Source organism: Gavia stellata, chromosome 10 (genome assembly GCF_030936135.1).
Source record: "Gavia stellata isolate bGavSte3 chromosome 10, bGavSte3.hap2, whole genome shotgun sequence".
NCBI classification, from domain to species: Eukaryota; Metazoa; Chordata; class Aves; order Gaviiformes; family Gaviidae; genus Gavia; species Gavia stellata.
Genome location: NC_082603.1, coordinates 8,117,068 through 8,137,564, shown reverse-complemented (window position 1 = coordinate 8,137,564; position 20,497 = coordinate 8,117,068). Strand labels below are relative to the sequence as shown.

The 20,497-nt window shown below is 56.4% G+C and overlaps 2 protein-coding genes across 2 annotated transcripts in view; one reads left to right on the top strand and one right to left on the bottom strand.

Annotated features, from left to right (window-relative positions):
* The window catches only part of SUCO (SUN domain containing ossification factor), a 41,226-nt gene extending 37,928 nt beyond the window's left edge, over window positions 1-3,298 (bottom strand). Inside the window, exon 1 of the mRNA XM_059822153.1 lies at window positions 3,234-3,298. Coding sequence (XP_059678136.1) covers window positions 3,234-3,298 — 65 coding nt within the window. The remainder of the gene's footprint in view (window positions 1-3,233) is intronic.
* Window positions 3,299-16,916: 13,618 nt separating this feature from the next.
* Window positions 16,917-17,892, top strand: PIGC (phosphatidylinositol glycan anchor biosynthesis class C). Its single transcript, XM_059822237.1, has one exon. The coding sequence runs from the start codon at window positions 16,917-16,919 to the stop codon at window positions 17,793-17,795; it is 879 nt and encodes a 292-aa protein (XP_059678220.1). The 3' UTR covers window positions 17,796-17,892.
* Window positions 17,893-20,497: the final 2,605 nt, after the last annotated feature.

Below are 20,497 nucleotides of genomic sequence, written 5' to 3'. Positions count from 1 at the left end.
CAGAAAAACAAATTAGTGCATGCATGATTTCTTTATTAAACTCGTAGCTAACACTCTGAAACTGCAGCTTAGGGCAGGCAAAAGCTGATGTCAGAACAATTTATACATGTTACTGTTCAAACAACTGTCACAGCTAGTATCAGTGCAGATAGTACTAGCATCCCTATAAGCTTCTAAATCTACTCCAGTTATTCAGATCTGTATATTGTCAAACTATGAAGCACTACAAGTTTTAAAGTATTTTTTACATTATGATCATCCACACAAAGGGATTAACTGAAGCATAAAAAAAATCTTTGCAAATTCAGGACAACAGGAGTCATTTGTCATGTACAGCCAAAGCTCCAGTCTGCACAGATGTGTATTATTTTTAGAGCACTACATTCCTAAGCCTTACCTCCATTAAAAGTATTTCTCTAAAGCCATGCAGCCATCCCACTCTTTTGAACTACTTGGAACAACCTCGCTGGCTCAGGTTTGTCAGAGAGCTGTGTTTGTTCCACGCACAATTTGCTTCAGAAAGCCTCAGGTACTGGCAACTCTCTGATCCTGCACTCCCAAAGAGCACCACATTGCCTTTATTGAAAAGACACCAGCTAACAAATCCCTGAACTCAGCCTTCTGGGGATTTTGGACATTTCCTAACGCACAGTCACATTTTTAACTCACAGGATGAGATCTTTTTGAACAGTTTCCCGTTAAACTGTTAAATCAATCTTTTTGTTTCTCCACCTGATTTTTACCAACTGATATTTCTCCATTGGACCAACTTCTTTAGGCAAGCTGTAAAATGCATGATGGGAGATAAAAAACCTTCCTATTTTAAGCTTAGTTTCATCAAAGAAAGAAGCAACTGTCTATCCAGAAATAAAACAAAGCCCAGGTTTAAAAAAAAAAAAGATACAGAGTCCAAGTAGCACTGAGAGTATTCTTTCACCAATTCTGTTTTGTCTTGTGTTTTTCCCCCTGCTTTTTTGTTTTTAATTTGATCTTCTATTGACCACTACTTTAATCCGTAAGAAAAGAGCTTCTCCTTTGAAGATTACATTTCAAGCCAAATAAATTTAAAAACCCAAACATTTATCATACACACCAACATCTATAACACAAAGCCTTCCATTTACTATTTAAAGTGTCTTAACTGCTTATGTGAACAAAGTTGATGATTTTCTTTTTAGGGAAAAATTAATACATCACAACTTATCGTGTTACATAGTCCAGCAACAAGGCAGGAATTAACAGACTTCCAGACTTTCCAATTACAAATCTGACACGACTACCGAAATTAAAGCAAGCTGCAATGCCATCCTGCAAACAGAGGATTTATAATTCTTTCATGTGAATTTATGTTTGGACAACAGAGACTAGGGAACTAGAGTCATACCCCTCCCAACACCTAAACTAATCTAGTGGCTCTTTAATCAAAAGCAGCCAGAGTGATCATGGTGAACACAGAGTCTGAAATTTTTTTTTAATAGCAAAAGGTTTAGGATACTCTAGTGCAAGCTCTGAGATCAGTTAAGATAGTGCTTGAAAGAGTAAGAAAAAAAAACTCTGCTCAATTTTTCTGTTAAACATACCCAGGATGAACACAGAAATTGTCTGAGCTTTACAGAGCAAGTACATTATTTCAACGAGTTCGTTGAACATGATATTCCTTTATCAATGTGGACCAGGTGCCTGAACTTTTTCTTAAACCAAACAGTTTCGTTAAAACAGCAGACTAAGAACACAACAAACAATTGCTCTGACCACCTATACATCATTAAGCTGAGAAAAGCAGGTTATCAGCCTTCAAGACACAGTAAGACAGAAACAAAAAACTGTCTTTCTAATAAGAACCTTAACAAGTAGATCCTTCCATGAGAAAAAACTTAATTGTCCAACAAGTAGAAGAAAAGCTGCCTGGAGACAGTTACGTCAGGTTCACAGCTCAGTTAACCTACATGGCTAGGAGCTTTTTGTTTTAAAATTTGCCTAAATATAAACACAGCAACAGAGTTTTCAAGCACTTTTTAGACTCTCTGTTTTGTCTGCTAAAAATAAAAATGTGATGACATGCACCAAATTTGCTCCGGGATTGTCTGAAACCAGTAACGCAAGTGTCAGCACCAGATTTGCAATTGATTCTGCACAGAGAGATGCCTGGGCCCCCACTTCTTCATCCAATTACAATCAACTGTGAAACAACCCAGAACTTCCAAGACTTCCCATTTTTTCTTTTTTTTTTTAAATAGACTATTTAAACAATTTACAGGAAATGTATTAGAATAATACACCAGATACACAATTACCTGTTAACAACTGCTGCTATTCAGTTTCCAATATTTGCAGTTTGCTGTTCAAACTGGCTAGCGTTTCTCAAACAGTGAGTCACGGAGTTCAAAGGAGGCGAAAGTTTAAGAAGCTTAGAACCTAGCATACAGAAATATATACTGCTAATATTTGTGTTCTAATAAATGTCGTGTTTTAAGGAAGTTCGAAAACAAACTAAACAGAAGATGCTGGAACAAGGTATAGGTAAGTTAACCACTATGGAAAACATTCTCAAAGATATAACCAATACAAAGATGGAAGGGTTCATTGGCTTTAATTTAACACCACTCCAGCCAGTCCCAGAAAATCGGTTTCAAGAATATGGCATCGTGATCTTTCGGAGAATGCAGCCAGAATTCAGCCTGAAATTGGAAAAGCAAGCAAGCCTTCCAGTTAAAAGCATCGAGCGGCAACAAAATACATACAGAAATGTACAGCGTACCTTTGAGCCCCTGGTATCTGAGGACTAACTCCGCACCTGACACCGCTTGTTTTCACGAATGCAGCAAGTGACTGTTATTCACAGCAGCGGGAATTACCCTCCCAAAAGCTGATACCTGCCTTTCCCTTAACGCAACACCGCGTGCTGCCAGCACGGTAACACACTCTATTTTTCCAACGGGAAATATCTCCTTCCCTAAGAGCACCGTCTCCGCTTCCCCCTCCCGCTCGGCACGTCCCCGACCATCAGGCTCTCAGCATCCCGACCAGGGCGCTCTACCCGCCGGGGCAGACAGAGCGGCCCGGGGGCCCCGGGCTGCCGGGGAAGGCGGCAGCGGCAGGGCTGAGGGCGGGCCCGGCGGCGGGGGTCTTCTCCCTGAGAGCCCCGAGCGGCAGAACACCCCCGGCCCCGGGAGGCCTCGGAGGAGCCTCTCCCCCCCGGGAGGAGGAGGGCCCGCGGCGCGGCCGGGACTCACCAGAGCAGGGCGCAGAGGAAGAGGCAGGAGCCCAGGGCCAGGAGCCGGCGGGGCGGCTCCCTCATCGTCTCCCCCGTCTACCTGCCGCGGCCGGGAAGAGGCGGCGCATCCTCCCCGGCAGAGGGACAGCGGGAGAAGCGCGGCCGGCGGGGGCCGCTGAGGAGGAACGACCGTTGGAGCGGCCCCTCCCCCGCGCGGCGCGAGCGCGGCTCCGACGCAACGCGACACACCGCGGCGCGACCGTTACTGCCCGCCGAAGCGGGCCCCTCCCCCCCGCCCCTTATGCCTTCACGCGCTGAGCTGGAAGGATACGCGTCACCCTCCCCGCCGCTCCGCCACGCCCCCTCGCTCCGTCGTCACCAATGGCCTGCGCGCCTGGGGTTGGCCCCGCCTCCCAGTCCCGATTGCCGGCGCAGGTTGGCTTCTGCCCTCCAGTGCGGCGGCGAATCAAGAGAGGGGCCTTCTCTTTCCCCGCCCCTCCAAGGACCCCTCTGAGGTGTCCGCGTGAAACAAGCCGTTAAAGGGAAATCGCCATAGTAATAAATGACGGCTGACAGCAAACCCCGGGGCCGTGGCGGGCGCGAGGAGCGTCATTACCTCCAGTGTGAGGGACGTTTTAAGGAACGGCGCTCCGACATGACAGCTTTTTTAATTTTTTTTGATCAGGCTTCTCTGCGGGCTGCCCCACAGAGCCGAACGCTGATTGGTGTTGACTGAGGCCCCCAGCGGAAAATCCTTCGCGAAGCGGGCGGGGGGAACGCCATTTCCCAGTGGGCGGGGCGGGGCGCGCGGGGGCTGCTGGGAGCTGTAGTTCCGGGCGGGAGGGCGGTGCGTCGGGGTCCGCTGCCGCGCGCGGGTCGCCGCCGGCCATTTTGTGGGCGGCCTGAGCTGGCCCCTGAGAGGCGGTTGGGCTCGGGCTTCACCCGCTGGCAGCTCGGCCCGTGTTCGTAGGCACAAGGGGTGCCAGAGAAGCGTTTAAGGTGTTTCTGTGCATATTTATTCATTGTAGAATCGAGAGCCGAGCCAGGGTTGGCCCGGCAGCCGGCCCGGCACGTCCTGAGGCCCGCACGAGGACTGCTTTCCTTGGAGCTGTGCCCGGGACCTGGCAGTCTGGCCAAGCCCTGCAGGCCCACCTTCTCTCCCCCGCCACACAGCTGCCTGCACAGACCTCCCCCATTTCCCTCCCCGGCACTGCCTTCCCTGTGGCAGCTGGGGCTGGGGGGGACGCGCTTTTGGGAGATGCTCTGGTGAATACAGGCCAGGCAGCTCTGGAGTGTGATCTCAGCAGCTGTGGGCACCCACTCCTGATGCGGGACAGAAGAGAGGCACCTTCCCTGGTACTGGCATATTTGGCTAGACTGGTAGAAAACCACCCCAGTTATTACCAAAATGTTAGGGATTTTTGTGGATAGTCAGGCCTAAATGTGCCCATCTGAAGCATGGTGGTGTAAGGTAGTCTTTACACTGAGCTACAATAGCCAAGAAAACCATCCTTGCAGCTTACTCCTGACAAAAATCAGGGCTCCCGCTGCCGCAGCGTGATTGGAACCACAGCAAGGAGCAACGTGCGCCACTCCCAGCCCGCAGGGCATGACGACAGCCCTGAAAGGCACAGGTGGATTAGTCACGAGGGCACCGTGTTGGAAATGTGCACGTCAGGACTCTGAACAAGGAAGGACAGCTTTGCCTGGGGGGAGGCACGGGAGGGTGTGAATCACTACAATCCTGCAGGAGCAGGGCCCTCCCAGGCCACAGCTGCTGTTTTCCCCAAAGGAGCCCGGGCCCCAGCCCTTATGGCTGTCTGAGAGGGCTCCCAAACAGGAGGGGGGTATCTTCAGGGCTTGCCTTAGCACTGCAGAGCTGCAGGATGGCGTGACTGGAGTCAGCCAGCTGCAGGTAAACGTTCCCAGCTAGCAGCAGAAACCTCTGGAGAGTCTTTGTGTCTGTTCTTTTCCTGATTTTTCACCCTGTAGTTTTGTGCTTTTGTTAACACTTGGCATCCCCCGCCCTTCCGAGAGCTCTGCGTGCCACTGGCAGCAGACAGGCCTGTGTGCCAACATGTTGAGGAAAGGGGAGAGTGGAGAAGCTTAAGCTTTGTGCCCTATATCCGCGCAGGGTGGGATTTAACCCCTCACCCCAGCCAGCAAACCACAGGCTGCCCTGTGACAGAAACAGCCTGTGCTCAAGGAGGCGGCTGTCGTAGGAGAATCCCAGGCAGATCCCTGCCATGTCTCTTTGGAAAACGGGGATAACAGCACAGGGGGGCAGTAAGCCACGGTGGAAAGCAGCGCCCACTGCTCCATACCTTGCAACTTAGCCAGAAGCCTGGCTTGGAGCTGCTGGGCAAGGCTGAGGCTCATTAGGTTGAACAGGAGGAAATTCCTGTGAAAGTCACTGGTAGGTTTTGGAAGAAGCCCGTGGGATTTCATGTGAACTAGCACAGGAAAATGGGCTCGCTAAACCACAGTATGGATTACACCAAGATGAAAGTGGCCAGGAGGGCGGCTCTGACAGCGGCGAGCCCAGCTGCCCCAGCGCCGCTCAACTCCCTGGTCAGGTCCTGTCGCCCCAGGAGCGGGGATGACACATGAGCAGCCCAACCGGTTACAGGAGTGAGGCGGGTCCTGAAAAACACGGAGAAGCTGCTTCGTGGCACTGGCAGGGCGTGAGTCAGCACCTTTGCCACGAGGGTTTCTGCAGCCTTTTGCAGCATTGGAGCTAAGACATGGCGCAGTGACAGCATGGATCCGTGGCTGTGTGGGTGTCTGACGGTCCTGAGGAGGGTTATGAGCAAGACCTGTGGTGCGGAGGGCCCGGCTGTGCCTCTGGGGACCTGCAGCAGGGCCATGCCCGGAGCAGCACGGGTGCAGAAAGCCTCTGTGCCCAGGCATGTGCCTTCACGCTGGCCCCGGGGAGCTGCCTTGGTGGTGGGAAATTCCCCAAGCCATGGGAGCAACAGTGCATGGCCCACCTGCAGCTGTTTTAACCATGTCAGGGAGTGCCCAAAATCTCCCCCCCGCCACCCCCGGGGCTGGACGGTGCCACAGAGAGGCAGGGCAACAGGAGCTTCTGCTGCAGCTGCCTCCCTCCCTGCCTCCTGCCGGGACATGACCCCCCCAGGGAGGCATGTAGGACTCGTCTCCTTCATGGATGCTACACAAGTTATGGCACCTTCCCTTTGAGTGAGCACAGTGTGTTGGCACAGGGAGACGCCAGGCAAGGCGTACACCTGCACACCCGGAGTCCTGCCTCCAACCGGAGGATCCACCTGTGGTCACCTCACCCAGCAGGCAGTGAGCCTCAGCCACAAACTCCGCATGTTGGGGATGGCCAGGATCAGAGCAGTAGAGAAATCCACCCACAAAGCATTGGAGATTTGAACAACTGCTTAGCTGTCTGCTAGAAGAGCTGGTAAACATTTATTAACCCATTGCTCAGTATTTCCAGTCAGAGCACTTGCCTTGGCACTGGCAGGGATGCTTTGCTCAGGGCCATGCCACAGCTTACAGCTGGGACCGTCTCCATCATCAGCCTCTGTCGTGCTCCCAGGACGGTAATTCCTCCAGCCTCCTCGCCAAGAGCTTTTCCCCAAGAGGAGGGGAAAAGGTTGTGAACCACACTTGCTCAGCCCATGCAGCTGCTCTCAAATGGCACAGCTCCCGCATGATACAGTCCCATTACCAGCTGGGGATTAATCACATCCAGCTTAGACCAAACACAGACAGAGAGCTGACATAGAGGATGGATCATTTCAGGGGAACCATTACAGTGACCGCGCAGGATCCAAGAGAAAAAGCCCCTTCCAGTCAGTCCCCACCTGGTACATGCATCCACCCAAAAAGCCTGGTGCCATCAGCCAGACAGAAGTCTCGATTCATCACCTCTGACATACCTGCATACCGGCGCTTGCTAAGCTTGTTTTTCAACCACTGATAAGACGAGCAGTATAATGGTAAAAAAAATTTACAGATTACCCAATCTCCCAACTAGAACCCATAATTAACCCAAAGCCCAACGTACCATAGGGTTCCCTGGGAGCAAATATTTGCAAGGGATTCTCAAAAAGTGCTGCACGTTTGCAGCAGGGGCTTGGCTTTCTCTTGGCCAAATTTCTCTTGGCCAAATCCCGGGATGAAGTGAGCTGGTGCAGTTGCCACGGCGGGCAAGCCCTGCCACAGGGCTGAATTCGAGTCACCGCATCACCCGATGGTGCACATACCTGTGTCCCCTGGGCAGCGAGGACTCTCCGTGTCTGTAGCATCAATGTGGAGGTGCAGAAGACTGTGAGCACGCAAAGCACAACGGGTTGCGTCGGCAGCGGTATGAGCACCGCTCTGCAGACCAGGAATAAAAGTCGGGGCGTGGTGCTCGGCAGGCCAGGCAGGGGGAGCTGGAGGTGGCCACCCAAGGGACACCTCAGTGTGGTGTTTCTGAGCAGGAGGAAAGAAAACCCGCAAACCATGTACAAAGAGGGGGCAATGCTTGTCCATCGCACTTTAACACTCAAATGGACCTCAAAGTGTTGTACAGGCTGTAAAGTATCTCCCAGAGGTTTGGTCACTGAGGCCATGGAGCAATGTTTGACTTCTGGAGAGACACCTGACCTTGGGTTACACCCTGGGCCTTTGTGTTTCAGCACTTTCCAGCATTTGGTTGCTGCACATGCTAAGCCTTCTCTCCCATTCACCCCTATCTGCTCTTTACAAAGGCTTCTTGTTTTCCCAAGTGGTTTTTGTTTTGGTTTTTTTTTCACATGTGATTTATTTCACATAAACTCCTTCTACTTTTGGTGATTGATCTTGGCTCCTTACTGGTTAAAATAAAGTAAATCTTTCGTAAGCAGGTTCTGACAACGTAACTTTTGTTCCTTCCAGACACAATTTCCTGTTTAATTTCCTGACCATTTCTTATTTAGTAAAGGAAAAGCTGTAAATTGCAAGATTGCTTCAGAGAGCTTCCTCTGATGTTAGATGAACTATTAACCATTTGCAGGAGAGAATCCAGCAAACCAGTGTAAAACTTTTTTTAAAAGTCCTGATTTTCTTTTATTTCTTTTGCAGCTCACACCAAGGGGGAAACAAGCTGTGCAAAAAACAGGGTCGGAATCGTTTTCCTTGTAAGACCAAACAGGAGCAACTCTGCGCCCAGCCGAGCTGATAATGGCTCTTTCATCACTCAATAAAGTCTCTCTGAGATATGGGATTTTGGGGGAGGATTGCTGCAGTATTTCACCCCTGGGCTGAGGCAGCAGGGACCATTGGTGGAATTTGCATCGGTGATTCTGCTCCTGTTGTGCCGCTGCTGGGCTGGGGCTGCCACGCTGTCCTGCGGGAAGGGCCGTGCGTCTGCAGTCCCACATGTGGGTCCCGGACATCCCCCCACACAGACGCTGATTCCCTCTCCCGCGCACCTCCTTTGCATCAGTCAAAACCCAGGGGATGCCATACCGGGCTGCTGGCCTGTGACCGTGGTCACAGTGACCAGCCGATCAAACTGCACATACCTGCGGGCCGGGTCACTGAAACGCTTGCTCTGCGCAGAGCCTCATTAGGTTTACTTAACGTGGGCTGGCGCAGGTGGACGTGGGACAGTGCGGCGGTGTGCAACAACGACGAGGAGCGGCGGGCAGCTCTCCTCTTGGCAGGCAGGGATGATGGCACACGGTGACACTTGGCAGGGGCTGCGTGACCTGGTATAGGAGAGCGACTGCTCTGATCTCCAGCCAGCCGGCTCCAATCCGTCCCGAAAAAGCCTTGAAATCTGGCACGGGTAGATGTTGGCACAGCCCTGGGGCTCCCAAAAGCATCTCCTGCAGCAGGCTCAGACCCCTCGCGTGGCTCTAGGGGTCACAGCCGGGTCCAGAGAGAGATATCCTCTGCCTGCCTCTGAGCCCTCTCTTCAGTGGCTCAAAACCTAAGTAAGATGATGACAATTAATTGAAATGGGAATTCTACTTTTGAACACATTTGTGTTTGGTTTGCTCACTTCATGTGGCTTCGTATGAATTTTAAAACATTGGCTAGGAACGGGAGATAAAACAATTGCTCCAGCGGGGATGCCCAGGCGAGGCACAGCAGAAAGCCACAGCATCTCCCGACTCCATCTTGGGACCGCAGAGCCCCTGGGCAACAGAAAACACCCTTTCCTACAGCTGGTGCTTGGGAACAGATGGAAAACAGCTTCAAGGGGAAGGGACCCACCTTCTCCTAGCCCAGCTGGCAGGCGTTCAAGGTACAACCTTCAGCAGCATCTCGTATCGATGCCATGACCCTGGTGCAGAGGCCACTGCCTGCTGCCAGCTGGAGAAGATGACGCCGAGCATGGTGCGTGGTCGGCAGCTGAGGAGCTGCTCTTGCCGTATTGGGGGCGGCGGTGGGCTGATGGAGTGGGGAATCCAAACAGCCACTGGCAGCTGAGACAGAGAATCAAAACTCTCAGTCACGCGATGGAAATGCGTGGGGGCCAGGGGCTTCCAGCGGCTGCTTTCAGGGTGAACCGCTGTGGTGGGCGCCTGCTGGTCCCCCCAGTGCTTCCCAGCAGCTGCCAGCTGAACCCTCCTGGGAAAAGAGAAAGCAAATCTCGCTACAGAAACTGAGAAACGGCAAAACTTTGTGACAGAGGTGCAAAGCTTTTTTGGGGCTTTATTTCCGGGAGGACAGCGTGGGCTGAAGCTGCCCGTAAGCACCGAGGGTGAGCGGAGGGGCCGGGAAAGCACCCAGTGCAACATGGCGCTGGGTTTCCTCCATGGCTCCATGCAAATTGAGGCCAAAGTGGGCAACGCTGCTGGCGAGTGATCTGGCAGGACAGCACATCTGTGGCTTGCTCAACACAAAACCAAAACTGAGAGCCACCCCCGGGGCTGGGGGCAGCGGTGCTGGGAGCGTGCCGGGAGGGCAGCACAGCCTGCGCAGGAGCAGCAGCACCTCCGCCAGATGCAAGCAGTGGGGGGTGAGGGACGAGGAGGGCCAGCCGGGCACACACAGGGAACGCCACAGCCTCAGCTGCTTCCCTCCCCCTTTTGCAGAGCACTGAAATAAACCAAATTCCCACCTGGCTCCATCCCCTCCCTGACAGATATTTAAAAACCGGGAAGCAGATGAGGGAGTGGCCGGTGACAGGGAGCGGCACTCGGGGGACCCACATGCTCGCAGCGGAACATGCACGTCCTGCAGGGTTGGGCCCGGGGGACCCTCCTCCCCGTGTTTTGGGGTAGGACGAGCTCGTATTGCAGGGAGAAGTACTGCATGTGTAAAACACACCTCAATCCTGACATCGCGCCGCTCTTCCCAAGCACGCAGGCTCCTGCTTGGAGGCTCCAGGTAGATGTTCTCAGGAAGGAAAGGGCAGGAAGGGCTCCTGGGGTGAATATCTCCTCCAAAACTGATGTGTTTCCAGGCTGAGGCCATGCTGCCTTTGAAGAAATGCTTCTTTACTAGTCAAATGGGAAGATGACCGCAGAGAAGGATCCTTTCGCAGGGCACCAAGCTAAAGGAGTGATTTTGACCTGTGCATGCCAAATTTTTCCCCAGCTACACTTCCTATAAAAGCCAGCGTGTCTGCATACACTGTTTCATCCAGTGTCCCCCTCCCCATCTATTTCTGGCTTTGTTTGCACTTACACAGCTAAAGAACAAAAATATCCCCCCGGCAGACAGTAAAAACCTCGTTAGGAAAGTCCGGGTCCCTTCGTGCCTCTCGCTCCGTGTCCCAGAGCTGCAAGGGGAGGAAAGCGGCCACCAGACGAAGCTCGGGGCAGTGGAGAGCTGGCGCTGGAGAGCTGGCCTGTGGCTCCAGCCATGGCTCCAGCAGCCACCACCCTGGTTACCAGCTCTCCACAACGGTACGTTGCTTTCGCCCTCTGGCAAGTGGGGTTTTTCTGTGTTTTGATGCCTTTTCACCGACCGCGGCAGAGCTGGGTCAGCACTTCACATCCCAATCCCATGCTTCAAATTCAGGGCTAAATGAAGTGGAATGGTGTCAGAAACTGCTTGGGAAAAGCTTCGTTCAGGAGCCCCAGCTCTGCTCTGCCAGGTCATGTACCCGCAGAAACCGAAGACCCTCCTCGTTCCCAAATTTCAGACATTTTTCACCTTCCAGCTTCCGTGACAGCCCATGCTCAGGTCCCACAGGCAGGTTTTAGTTTTTTACCCCTGAGGTCTGGTTTCCTCCTTGTGTCTGTGCATTAGGGATGTGCCACATACAGCTGAGGGTTGAGCTGAGCTTACCTGGGCAGCTGAAGTTTGGACTCGTCCTACCTTGGAGCACCCTGCAGCTAGCAGAGCGCATCTTTGAAGTCATCTTTAGCTGCTGTTTCCTAGGGAGGTTTTTTTTTTAAAGCAAATGAAAAAACAAAAATATTTTCACCAGGTGACAGCTTGACCTTCACAGAGGTCCCCCACAGAACGGGACCCTGCTGACCCACTGCCCTGGAGCTGGCCGGGGACCCCAGCAGGGCTGGCTTGTCCCTCTCCTTGCAGCCCAGCGCAGGCGGTGGGGAGGGCGGTTTTCCATGGGGCTCCACCGATCTGTGCTGACCACTGGGGAATGCCAGGACCGAGGGAGCTCAGTTTCGCAGCCGCCCCAGAGGCTGTGTCTTCCAAAGGTCACGTCCCTGCAAGCATGTGCCTTTCCACATCGTGTCTCCTTCTCCAGCTCTTCAACCCAGCTCCTCAGCAGCTTTCCCGTCCTTCACCCCCTGCAACAGGCTCAGCAAATCCCAAACATCGCCCTGGCAGACACCAGTCCAGCCTGGGCTTCTCAGACCTGATCTCAATTTCCCGGACCACTCTTCCCAGGCCTGAGCAGCATCGCTGGGTTTCTCCAGCAGCCTTGGTACCTCGTCATCTCAGCTCATTACCTGGGAGAGTGCTAGTTTCCCCCTTCCCTGGCTGCTCTACCTCCCTTCCCCACCACCCTCGTTCACCCCTGCAAGCCCCTGCATTTTGCCCAGCCTGTCCTCCCTGTGCCCTTAGGACGCTGCCTCGAGGGAAAATGGCGACTCACCAGCATTCAGGTCCTCTCTGTCCTGAGCAGGGGCATTTCACCTGGGAATGCCTCCTTGGGGTTTCCAGCAAGGTCCCAGCTTGCACCCTGGGTCAGGCTCCTGTCCGTAGGGCAGGTCGGGTGCTGCTGTGCAGGGAGGGACGGAGAGCAGCGCAGCCCTCCCTCCCTCCCAGCTGTGGCAGTGGCAGCAGCTGTGCTCTGGCAATGACCTGCCTGGGACAGGGAGCTCTGACACCGAAACCGGTGATGTCCCCGCCAGGAGCTCCTACTGCTCCCACGCTGTCCAGCCTCAGGATGGAGACCCGCGGGGATCGTGGCACACTCCCTGCCCTGGCTGAACCGCCAGCACTGTGGCACGTGGCCAGGGCCGCGTGTGGGACAGAGCATCCCTCACCCCAGCTTTCAGGGAGGCTTCCTGGGTGGTGGAAGATGCTGCGGATGGCAGGAGGGCTCGGGGGTCTGGCCAGCGAGGCCATGGGCAGGAGCTGTGCCTGAGGGGGTCCAGGAGTATCCCTCCGTGGCATGGGCTGCCCACGCCAAGGGCATCTCTGCACAGGTGATGCCACTGCCAGCTCACATGCTGCCGGTGGCCCAGGTCCCCCCGGGACCAGGATGCGGACCTGGATCCAGGAAACTTGACCTGCGCAGAGGGAAGGGAGATGCTTGGGAGAGTTGGAGCAGCACTGGACTCCCCCGTGCCTGGGCACACTGCTGCGGGGGACGCTGGGACAAGCAGCCCCACGTGCCCCAGCATCCCTCCATGGGGCTTAGCCCAGCTGCGAGGCACTGGGCTGGTGTCATCCCACTCGCTGGGGACTGGATCCAAAAAATCCTTAAATAGGTGATTGCAGGCGAGCAGACGCAGCCCATGTTATGGGGCCATTTAAGGCAGGAGACAGTCTCTGGGTATGGAAAAATTCAGCAGTTGGAGCTGCGCCAACCTCGCCCCGAAAAACATTCCTGCGGAGGGAGGGTTCAGCTCCAGGGTCAAAGGGGAAGGCTGGGGGATCATCTGGCAGAGAAACGAAGCCTGAGCATCCATAGCTGCGCTCGCAGGCAGCCCCGCCTGTCCCCCCACCCCAGGCCCACAGAGGGACCCAGCTCCGCCGCAGCAACGCAGGACATGCAGCACAACCCTTGCAGGCACCGCTCGCTGCAGAGGGAGGGCGAGAAGGATGGATCCCACACCGCAAGGCAGCCTGCAAAGCTGCCGGCGCCATTGCAGACTTGCAGCTGGGGCAGCCTTGTCCCCCGCAGGGTGACACGGATGGGATGCAGGGTAAGAGCCCCAGCCGAGGGACACAGGGAGGTGCAGGATCCGCCCTCATCGGTGCAGCCTCAGGCAAGCTCAAACCCTAAGCAGAGTGTGCTGTTTAGTTATTTCGAAGCCTACTTCTTTGCAGCACAAAGTGATGGTCCCACCCCGAGGAGAAGCAGACACACCTGGAGGCAGCCCCCGAGGGTTCACCTGCGCTGGCAGGAGGCGGGCGCAGTGCCTTCCATACTTTCACATACCTCCAGTGAAGGCCTAGAGCAGTCACAGCTATTTCAGACACAGCCTGTCACCTTTTCCAGCCTTCTTTCCAAACAGCTTTAGCAACTTATTCAAACATTTAGAGCCCTGCAGAAACTAAACAAATCCGCAGTGGTGTCCCTTTGCAAAGGGCAGGGGACAGCCAAGCCAACAGGGCCTCCACCCATACAGGGTTTGCAGTGCCGTGGCATCCAGCTCCTCATTCCTGCATTTCCGCAGAGGGTCTCACATCACTCGCCATCTTACAGCTGCTCCAGAGGCCAGCGGCACTTGGGGACACCTAATCATGAGGTGAGGGAGGTCTTGTTGCATGGAATCCAGAGCTGGAATTAAGATGCTCACAAAGAGCTTTTGCATCCTTGACCTTAGCTACTGCTCATCCCTGCCAAGAGAGTCCCAACAGCCACGTAGCCCCAGGAGGGCTGAGGGGTGACTCCACGGCACACGTTCCCCTCTGACCGGCAGGCACAGACGGTGACGTGGCCGGTCCCGTGGCTGGTCCAGTTAGGACTGTAGTGCAGGCAGGTGAGTCATTCCCCTCCCGGCAAAGTCTGGGCCACCTGGGCAGGGCTGAGCTGCCCTTTGGACTGTGGACGGTATGTTCACACCATGGCAGAGCACACACTGTCCCCTCCCGTGGGGATGCAGCACCAGCGCAGCAGCAGCAGCTGCTTCTTGCCGGAGCCCATTGGGGTCTCCCAAGCACTGAGTGGATGCCAGGCCCTGTGGCTCCTGGCACTGGGTCGGCGCTGCGGAGGATGCGGAGCCAGTATCGGGGTGATCCCCTTGGCCGGTGGCTGGGCACCCTGTGCGGCGCTACAGCTGCTGTGCTGGCATCTCCCAGAGGGGCTTTGCTCTGCTGTTGCCATGGCTGGCATCGCCTGGCACAGCTCAGGGATGCTGCAAGTCACTGACCAGCAGCAGTCTCCTGCCTCTCCCTGCCTCTGAGGGGGACTTTCGTGGCCCACAACAGAGGATATTTCAAGAGGTGCGAGAATTGCCTCTATTCTACCCCCTCCACTGGGGTTTCCAGATGGACCTGACAACATCAAGGCAGCATCGTGCCCCAGCCCCAGCCCAGCCCGCTGTTGCTGGTCCCCACAGCATCACAGTTACGAACGCTTGCAGCGAGAGCAGAGTGCTGCCCTGCCCATGGGAGGTGGCGTCCCTCCACCGAGGTGGCCATGGCACTTCTCAGGGGAGCAGGAGGGGCACACTGCCCTTTGAGCTTTTCTCTTGCAAGCCCCAGCTTAACTCTGAGACTTTGAGAGAACGACATTTTGTTCAAAATCTCGAGTTCCCAGGCCCTGGACTTCAAGGCAATGCCAGCAATCATGGAAGCTGGCAGCACTCCCTGTCCCTGTGGGCACCGGCTTGTGGGCATGGACGCATGCGCACGGAGGCACACGCGTGGCCCCATACAGAGCACAGGGATGGGGCTTTTAGGTAGGGCAGCTAAAACTGAGTCCAGTTCCATCCTGGCTTGGAAGCTGCTGGCTTTGCCCCTTGGAAGGGGGTACCTGCATGGGGTGAGCAGCTTCTCCTGCCCTGCAGAGCGAGTGCAATGATATGGGGCTGGGAGGTGGCATTTTTTAGATGTCACTGTGGGGTGGCTCCGTCCCAGGCCCCCTCAAAGGCACATCAGCAGTGTGGGGGTTACCTGCTGCTCTGCACGTATCTGGACGAGGTGGGGTCCTGCTTGGAGAGTCCCCCACGGCAGGCGCTGGCTGGCTGCTGCCCGTTCAAAGGGAAACGTGCAAAGGCTGAGGGGGGAGAACAACCGTCAGCTCTTTCGCCTCCTCCCACCGTGACAGGACGGCCACGAACGCCCCTTCCCGAAGCACAAACAGGGCAGTGTTCGGGGCTGCTCTACCCCGGGCTGAGGCCTCTCGGGTGAGGCCAAAGTAAGCAGCTCTTCCGCAGCACGCACCTCTCCAGGACTGGGAAGGCTCTGACCTGAGCAGAAACAAACATGCACTTAGCAAAAACACCTCTTGCCTCTGCAAAACCTCCCCTCATCCCTTTTTGTTTCCCAGTCCCCTCGCTGCACGCTAGCTCGGTCGCTTTGGCAAGGCGAAGGGCAGTGCAGGAGACGGGTGTCCCTATAGAGCTGCACTTCTCAGCCCCTGCTCAGCTGTGACTTCTCCCTTTCCTCCTCCTGCTCTGCTTCTCGAGGGTGCCGGCAGGCTCGGGGAGCGGGGCAGGACTGAGCTGAAAGCAGGCAAGAGCTGCAGGGCAAAGGTGATCCATGCTCGCAGCATCACACCCACATTCCCTGACGACGTGGGTGCTGGAGCCTGGTTTGGCCAGAAAAGCAGGTGCCTCGCTGGGCTGGGACCGAGAGTGGGGCTTGCGACACGGGCTGGGGTCACTCGCCGAGCAGCGAGGCCAGACACACACGGGGATGTCCAAGCAGAGAGAGGACCACACCAAATCTGGCTGTGCCCTTCTTGACGGCCGCTTCAGGATGGCGCATTGCGGCTGCACGAAGGTCCCCCGGGAGAGCCCTTCACTGCTGCTGCTGGGATCACAGCAGGAGCATCCCTCCTTCCCACGGGGCCGGCAGTACCTCCTGCAGCTGCCAGCCCGGCCGTTTCGGGGGGACAGGCGGAAGCGAGGCAGCCCCCGCAGCACCTCCACCCAGAAGCCTCTGCGCAGGATAAGGGCTGTGGCACTCAGGATGGCCACATCCTGGCATGGAGCTGGGGGCCCCCCTGACCCCCCCGAAAAAGTGGCTGCAGGGAACAGCCTGCTTGCAGGGAGAGGGGAGGGCAGCCCCGGGGGTGGGGGGCTCACCCCGGAGGGGGAGGCCCCGCAGGCCTGACGGTGCCCAGCACCGCTGCCCCTCCTCATCCCTCCTGCTTCTTCCTCCCTGCACCAGCAGCCCCGTGCCCCGTCCCCACCCCGGCGCGGCACCCCCGGAGCTGCTGCCAGACACCCCCCCCGCGGCGCAAACCTCTCCCCCGCCGCCTATTCCGGGGTGACCGGCGGCGGTTGCCGGGGGCTCCCGCCGGCAGGTGGCAGCCCCGAGCGCCCCGGCGTCCCTTGCGCCGCCACCGGGGCCCGGCGGAGGCGGCGGAGACAGGGCCGTGGGTGCCTGTGCGGCGGCGGTGGCGGCGGCCCCCCCCTCCCCCCCGCCCGGGGAGATGGAGCCGGTCCCCGGGCGGCGGTGGCAGAAGGTGCTGTACGAGCGGCAGCCCTTCCCCGATAACTACGTGGACCAGCGGTTCCTGGAGGAGCTGCGGAAGAACGTGCACGCCCGCCGGTACCGGTACGGGGCCGTCGTCTTCCAGTCGGGAGCGGTGGTGCAGCAGCTGTGCAGCGTCTGCGTCTTCGTCGTCACCTGGTGGTACATGGACGCCGGGGTGCTGAGCCCGCAGGGGCTTTTCGGGGCAGCCCTGCTCTCCTCGCTGCTCGGCTACGTCCTCTTCGACGCCGTGGACGCCGGGGCCGGGCGGCGGGAGAGCGGGCGGACGCGGTGGGCTGACCTGAAGAGCACGCTGGTGTTCGCCGCCTTCACCTACGGCTTCTCGCCGGTGCTGAAGACGCTGACGGAGTCCATCAGCACGGACACCATCTACGCCATGTCGGCCCTCATGCTCCTCGGCCACCTCATCTTCTTCGACTACGGCGCCAACGCCGCCATCGTCTCCAGCACGCTGTCCCTCAACATGGCCATCTTTGCCTCGGTGTGCCTGGCCTCCCGCCTGCCTCGCTCCCTCCACGCCTTCGTCATGGTCACCTTCGCCATGCAGATCTTCGCCCTCTGGCCCATGCTGCAGAAGAAACTGAAAGCCCGGACACCCCAGTGCTACGTGGGGGTGACGGTGCTCTTCGCACTGGTGGCGCTGGCGGCGCTGGCCACCGTCTCCAGCGTGGGTGCCGTGCTCTTCGCCTCGCTGCTGCTTGCCATCTCCTGCCTCTGCCCTTACTGCCTCATCCGCCTTCAGCTGCTCAAGGACAACATCCATGGGCCGTGGGATGAGGCTGAAATCAAGGAGGACCTCTCCAGGTTCCTCATGTAGGCCTGGCCTGGGGGCACCCTCTGCTGTGAGCAGCACAAAGGCCCTTGCCAGGGGACAGCCCTGGGGGGAGGATACCAGCCCAATAAAGCCCCTCGCACAGCAGCGAGAACCACATTTATGTGCGTTACCCTCAGCGTCTCTTTCCAGACCCGACCTGCTTGGTTTTGGCGAAGGAAGGAGCTGAACCCTGCATAGCAGCCAGCCCGTGCAGCAGCTCGGGGTGCAGGCGAGCGGGGTGGTGCGCGCTCCGGCTGTGCAGACGCATGCCTGCGTCTGGGGGGGTGCAGAGGGGGGTGCATGCCCTGAGCAGAAACGCCACGTGGAAAGGCACATCTGGTTCAGATATGCCCCACGGCATGCCCACGGAGGTCCTCAGCCCCAGGGACCTCAGTGTGTCTGATGGGGACTGACAGCACTTCCCCAGGAGGGCTGGAGGGGAAGGGGCCTGGGTGAGGGTCACACTGCGGGCAGGGCGGCAGTGCACGGGGCGGTGGGTGCTGCTGGACCCAGAGGACCGAGCACGAGGGTGCCTGGGACGGGTGCAGTGCAGAGGCCTGCTCACCTGCACCCCACCGGTCACTAATGCCAGAATAGCCTCAGTGACGCTGCCAGGCACCACATTACCCCGACTCCTTTAGGAGAAGGGCGTGTGAGGTGGCAGGACGCCTTCCTCCCCTCTCTGAACCCCTCCCAGAGGTGGATCTGGCCTCGCCACAGGGCCAGACCCCGAGCCAGAGGGATGGAGCTCAGCACAGACCCCCGTGGGTGCGCCCACTGGCTGGGGAGATGCCAGGCTGCTGCCACAGCGGCGGCGGACAGCAAGGTCCTGTCTGGAGGCCGTCTGTCCAGCAGCCGTCTGTCCGGCACCACACACACTGCAACAGAGGGCGCTCCCGGCAAAGAAGTCCCGCTGGAGGCCAGGCCAGGATAAGCTGGCCTGGTGCCGGGAGAGCTTCCCAGGCGCTTTCCCTTTCCCTGCTCCCATCTGGGATCATCCTTTGGAGGCCCAGCCCTGCTCTGGCCACCCCGGGGGAGCAGAGCCCACCGGAGCCGGCACCGTGGGAGGGAAGTGATACACACGCCTGCCCCAGCCCCACCTCGCAGGGATGCATTTGGCATTACCTGGGTTTTTATGAAACTTTTCTCATTTGGAAACCCAATGCTGCAGACAGAAGTGCAACTTTCTGCTTGATTCACCCCCATCCCATTGAGCACCGGCCCCTCGCTCCAGTGAGCGGGCGCTTGGCACGCGCTCCCTGGGCTTTCTCGGAAATGAGCAACCCCCGGCGGAGTCCCCAACACCTCCAGTGCTTTGTTACGGCTCTTGCCAAGTGTCAAATGTTGCTGTTGTCGTCATAGTGACGACTACATCTCATTTTGGTTTTAATTAAAGAAAACCTGCGGAGTTTAGAGACCATGCTCCAGTCTCAGAGGGAGCACAGAGTAGCCAGATGCTCAGAGTCAAGATGACATATTTTAGTTCTTTGGAAAGAAGACTTTTTTTTACAAGGAGGTTTCCCAGAAAGCTGCTCAGCGAGCGGGATACCCCATCTCGCGCTGGGCTAATGCCATTGTAACGCTGCCATCCAAAGCTGATTCAGAGTCCATCGGTAGGGCAAGGCTTGAGTGTAAATCAGAAGTAAATCAAATCTAGTCTGCCTGGCGCCTGTTGTTAAGGTCTATCACGGTACAGGCTACAAGAAAGCAGAGTTTGTGCTTGCACCCATTCCCTCAAGGAGAAATAGTTCCAAAAAAATACTGTTCCCAAATTCAGACTCTCAAAACCAGCTGTGGGTTAGGAAAAGTGCAAACATCAACTACCCAGACATCATTTCAGGTGGAAACGGGCACAGACTGCCACATTCACCTCAGCCACGGCTGGAACCCAGTGAATCACCTATGCACCCTCGGCTTTGATGGATTCAGCAGGCCCAGTCCGCCCCGCTCCCAGCAGGATGCAGGATGTGTGCCGTCCAGCCCACCACAGGCAGTGTTATCCCTGCCCACAGCCCCAGGCCTCTCTGCTCCCCCCAGCTCCTCCCCTTGACCTCCTCCTTAGCCTCAGTCCTTGCTCAGAGATCCCCTGGGGAAAAGCTTAGCCCTCCCCTTAGCTTGCCTGCATGGTCACCCTGCTCTCCCTAACCTGGGAGTCTAAGAAGATGAAGCCCAGCCCATGGCCTGGATGCACAAAGGGAGCCAGGGAGAGGAGAGGAGGAGACACAAAGGCCAGGCAGAGTTTCCCTGGGACTTCTCTGACCTTCTCCTGAGGACACATGCTCTGCAATGCTGCTGAAGTTATTTAAGATGGTGAATAAATGGCCATTATGAGTAGGTCTTTATGCCCAAGGTTAGACTATCCTCTGCGGAACAAAACTTTGCCATAACTCTACGCCCAGCTCAGCAGTAAAGCTGGATGCCCTTTGAGCATTCACTACCTGAGCGTGCCGGTCTGCGGCTTCTCTGATGAAGCACATGCTGAGACCAAAGAAACAGGTCCCTCTCAGTTTGTATGCAACCAAATCATCACGAACCAATTCTAAAGAGTTAAATGTTATTTTGCATTATGAGGAAGTGCAGTTTCTTTCTCTTAAGTTACCAAGTCCTCTGAGATCAAGTACTTCAATGGGACATTTTCTTTTGATTTGAAGCTGGCCAAACGTGAGTAATTGTAAACTGGCTGGGGATAAGCCTCGCTCCTGGGG

Coding starts and splice junctions, on each gene's coding strand:
- PIGC (XM_059822237.1), top strand. CDS start 16,917: ATGGAGCCGGTCCCCGGGCGGCGGTGGCAGAAGGTGCTGTACGAGCGG.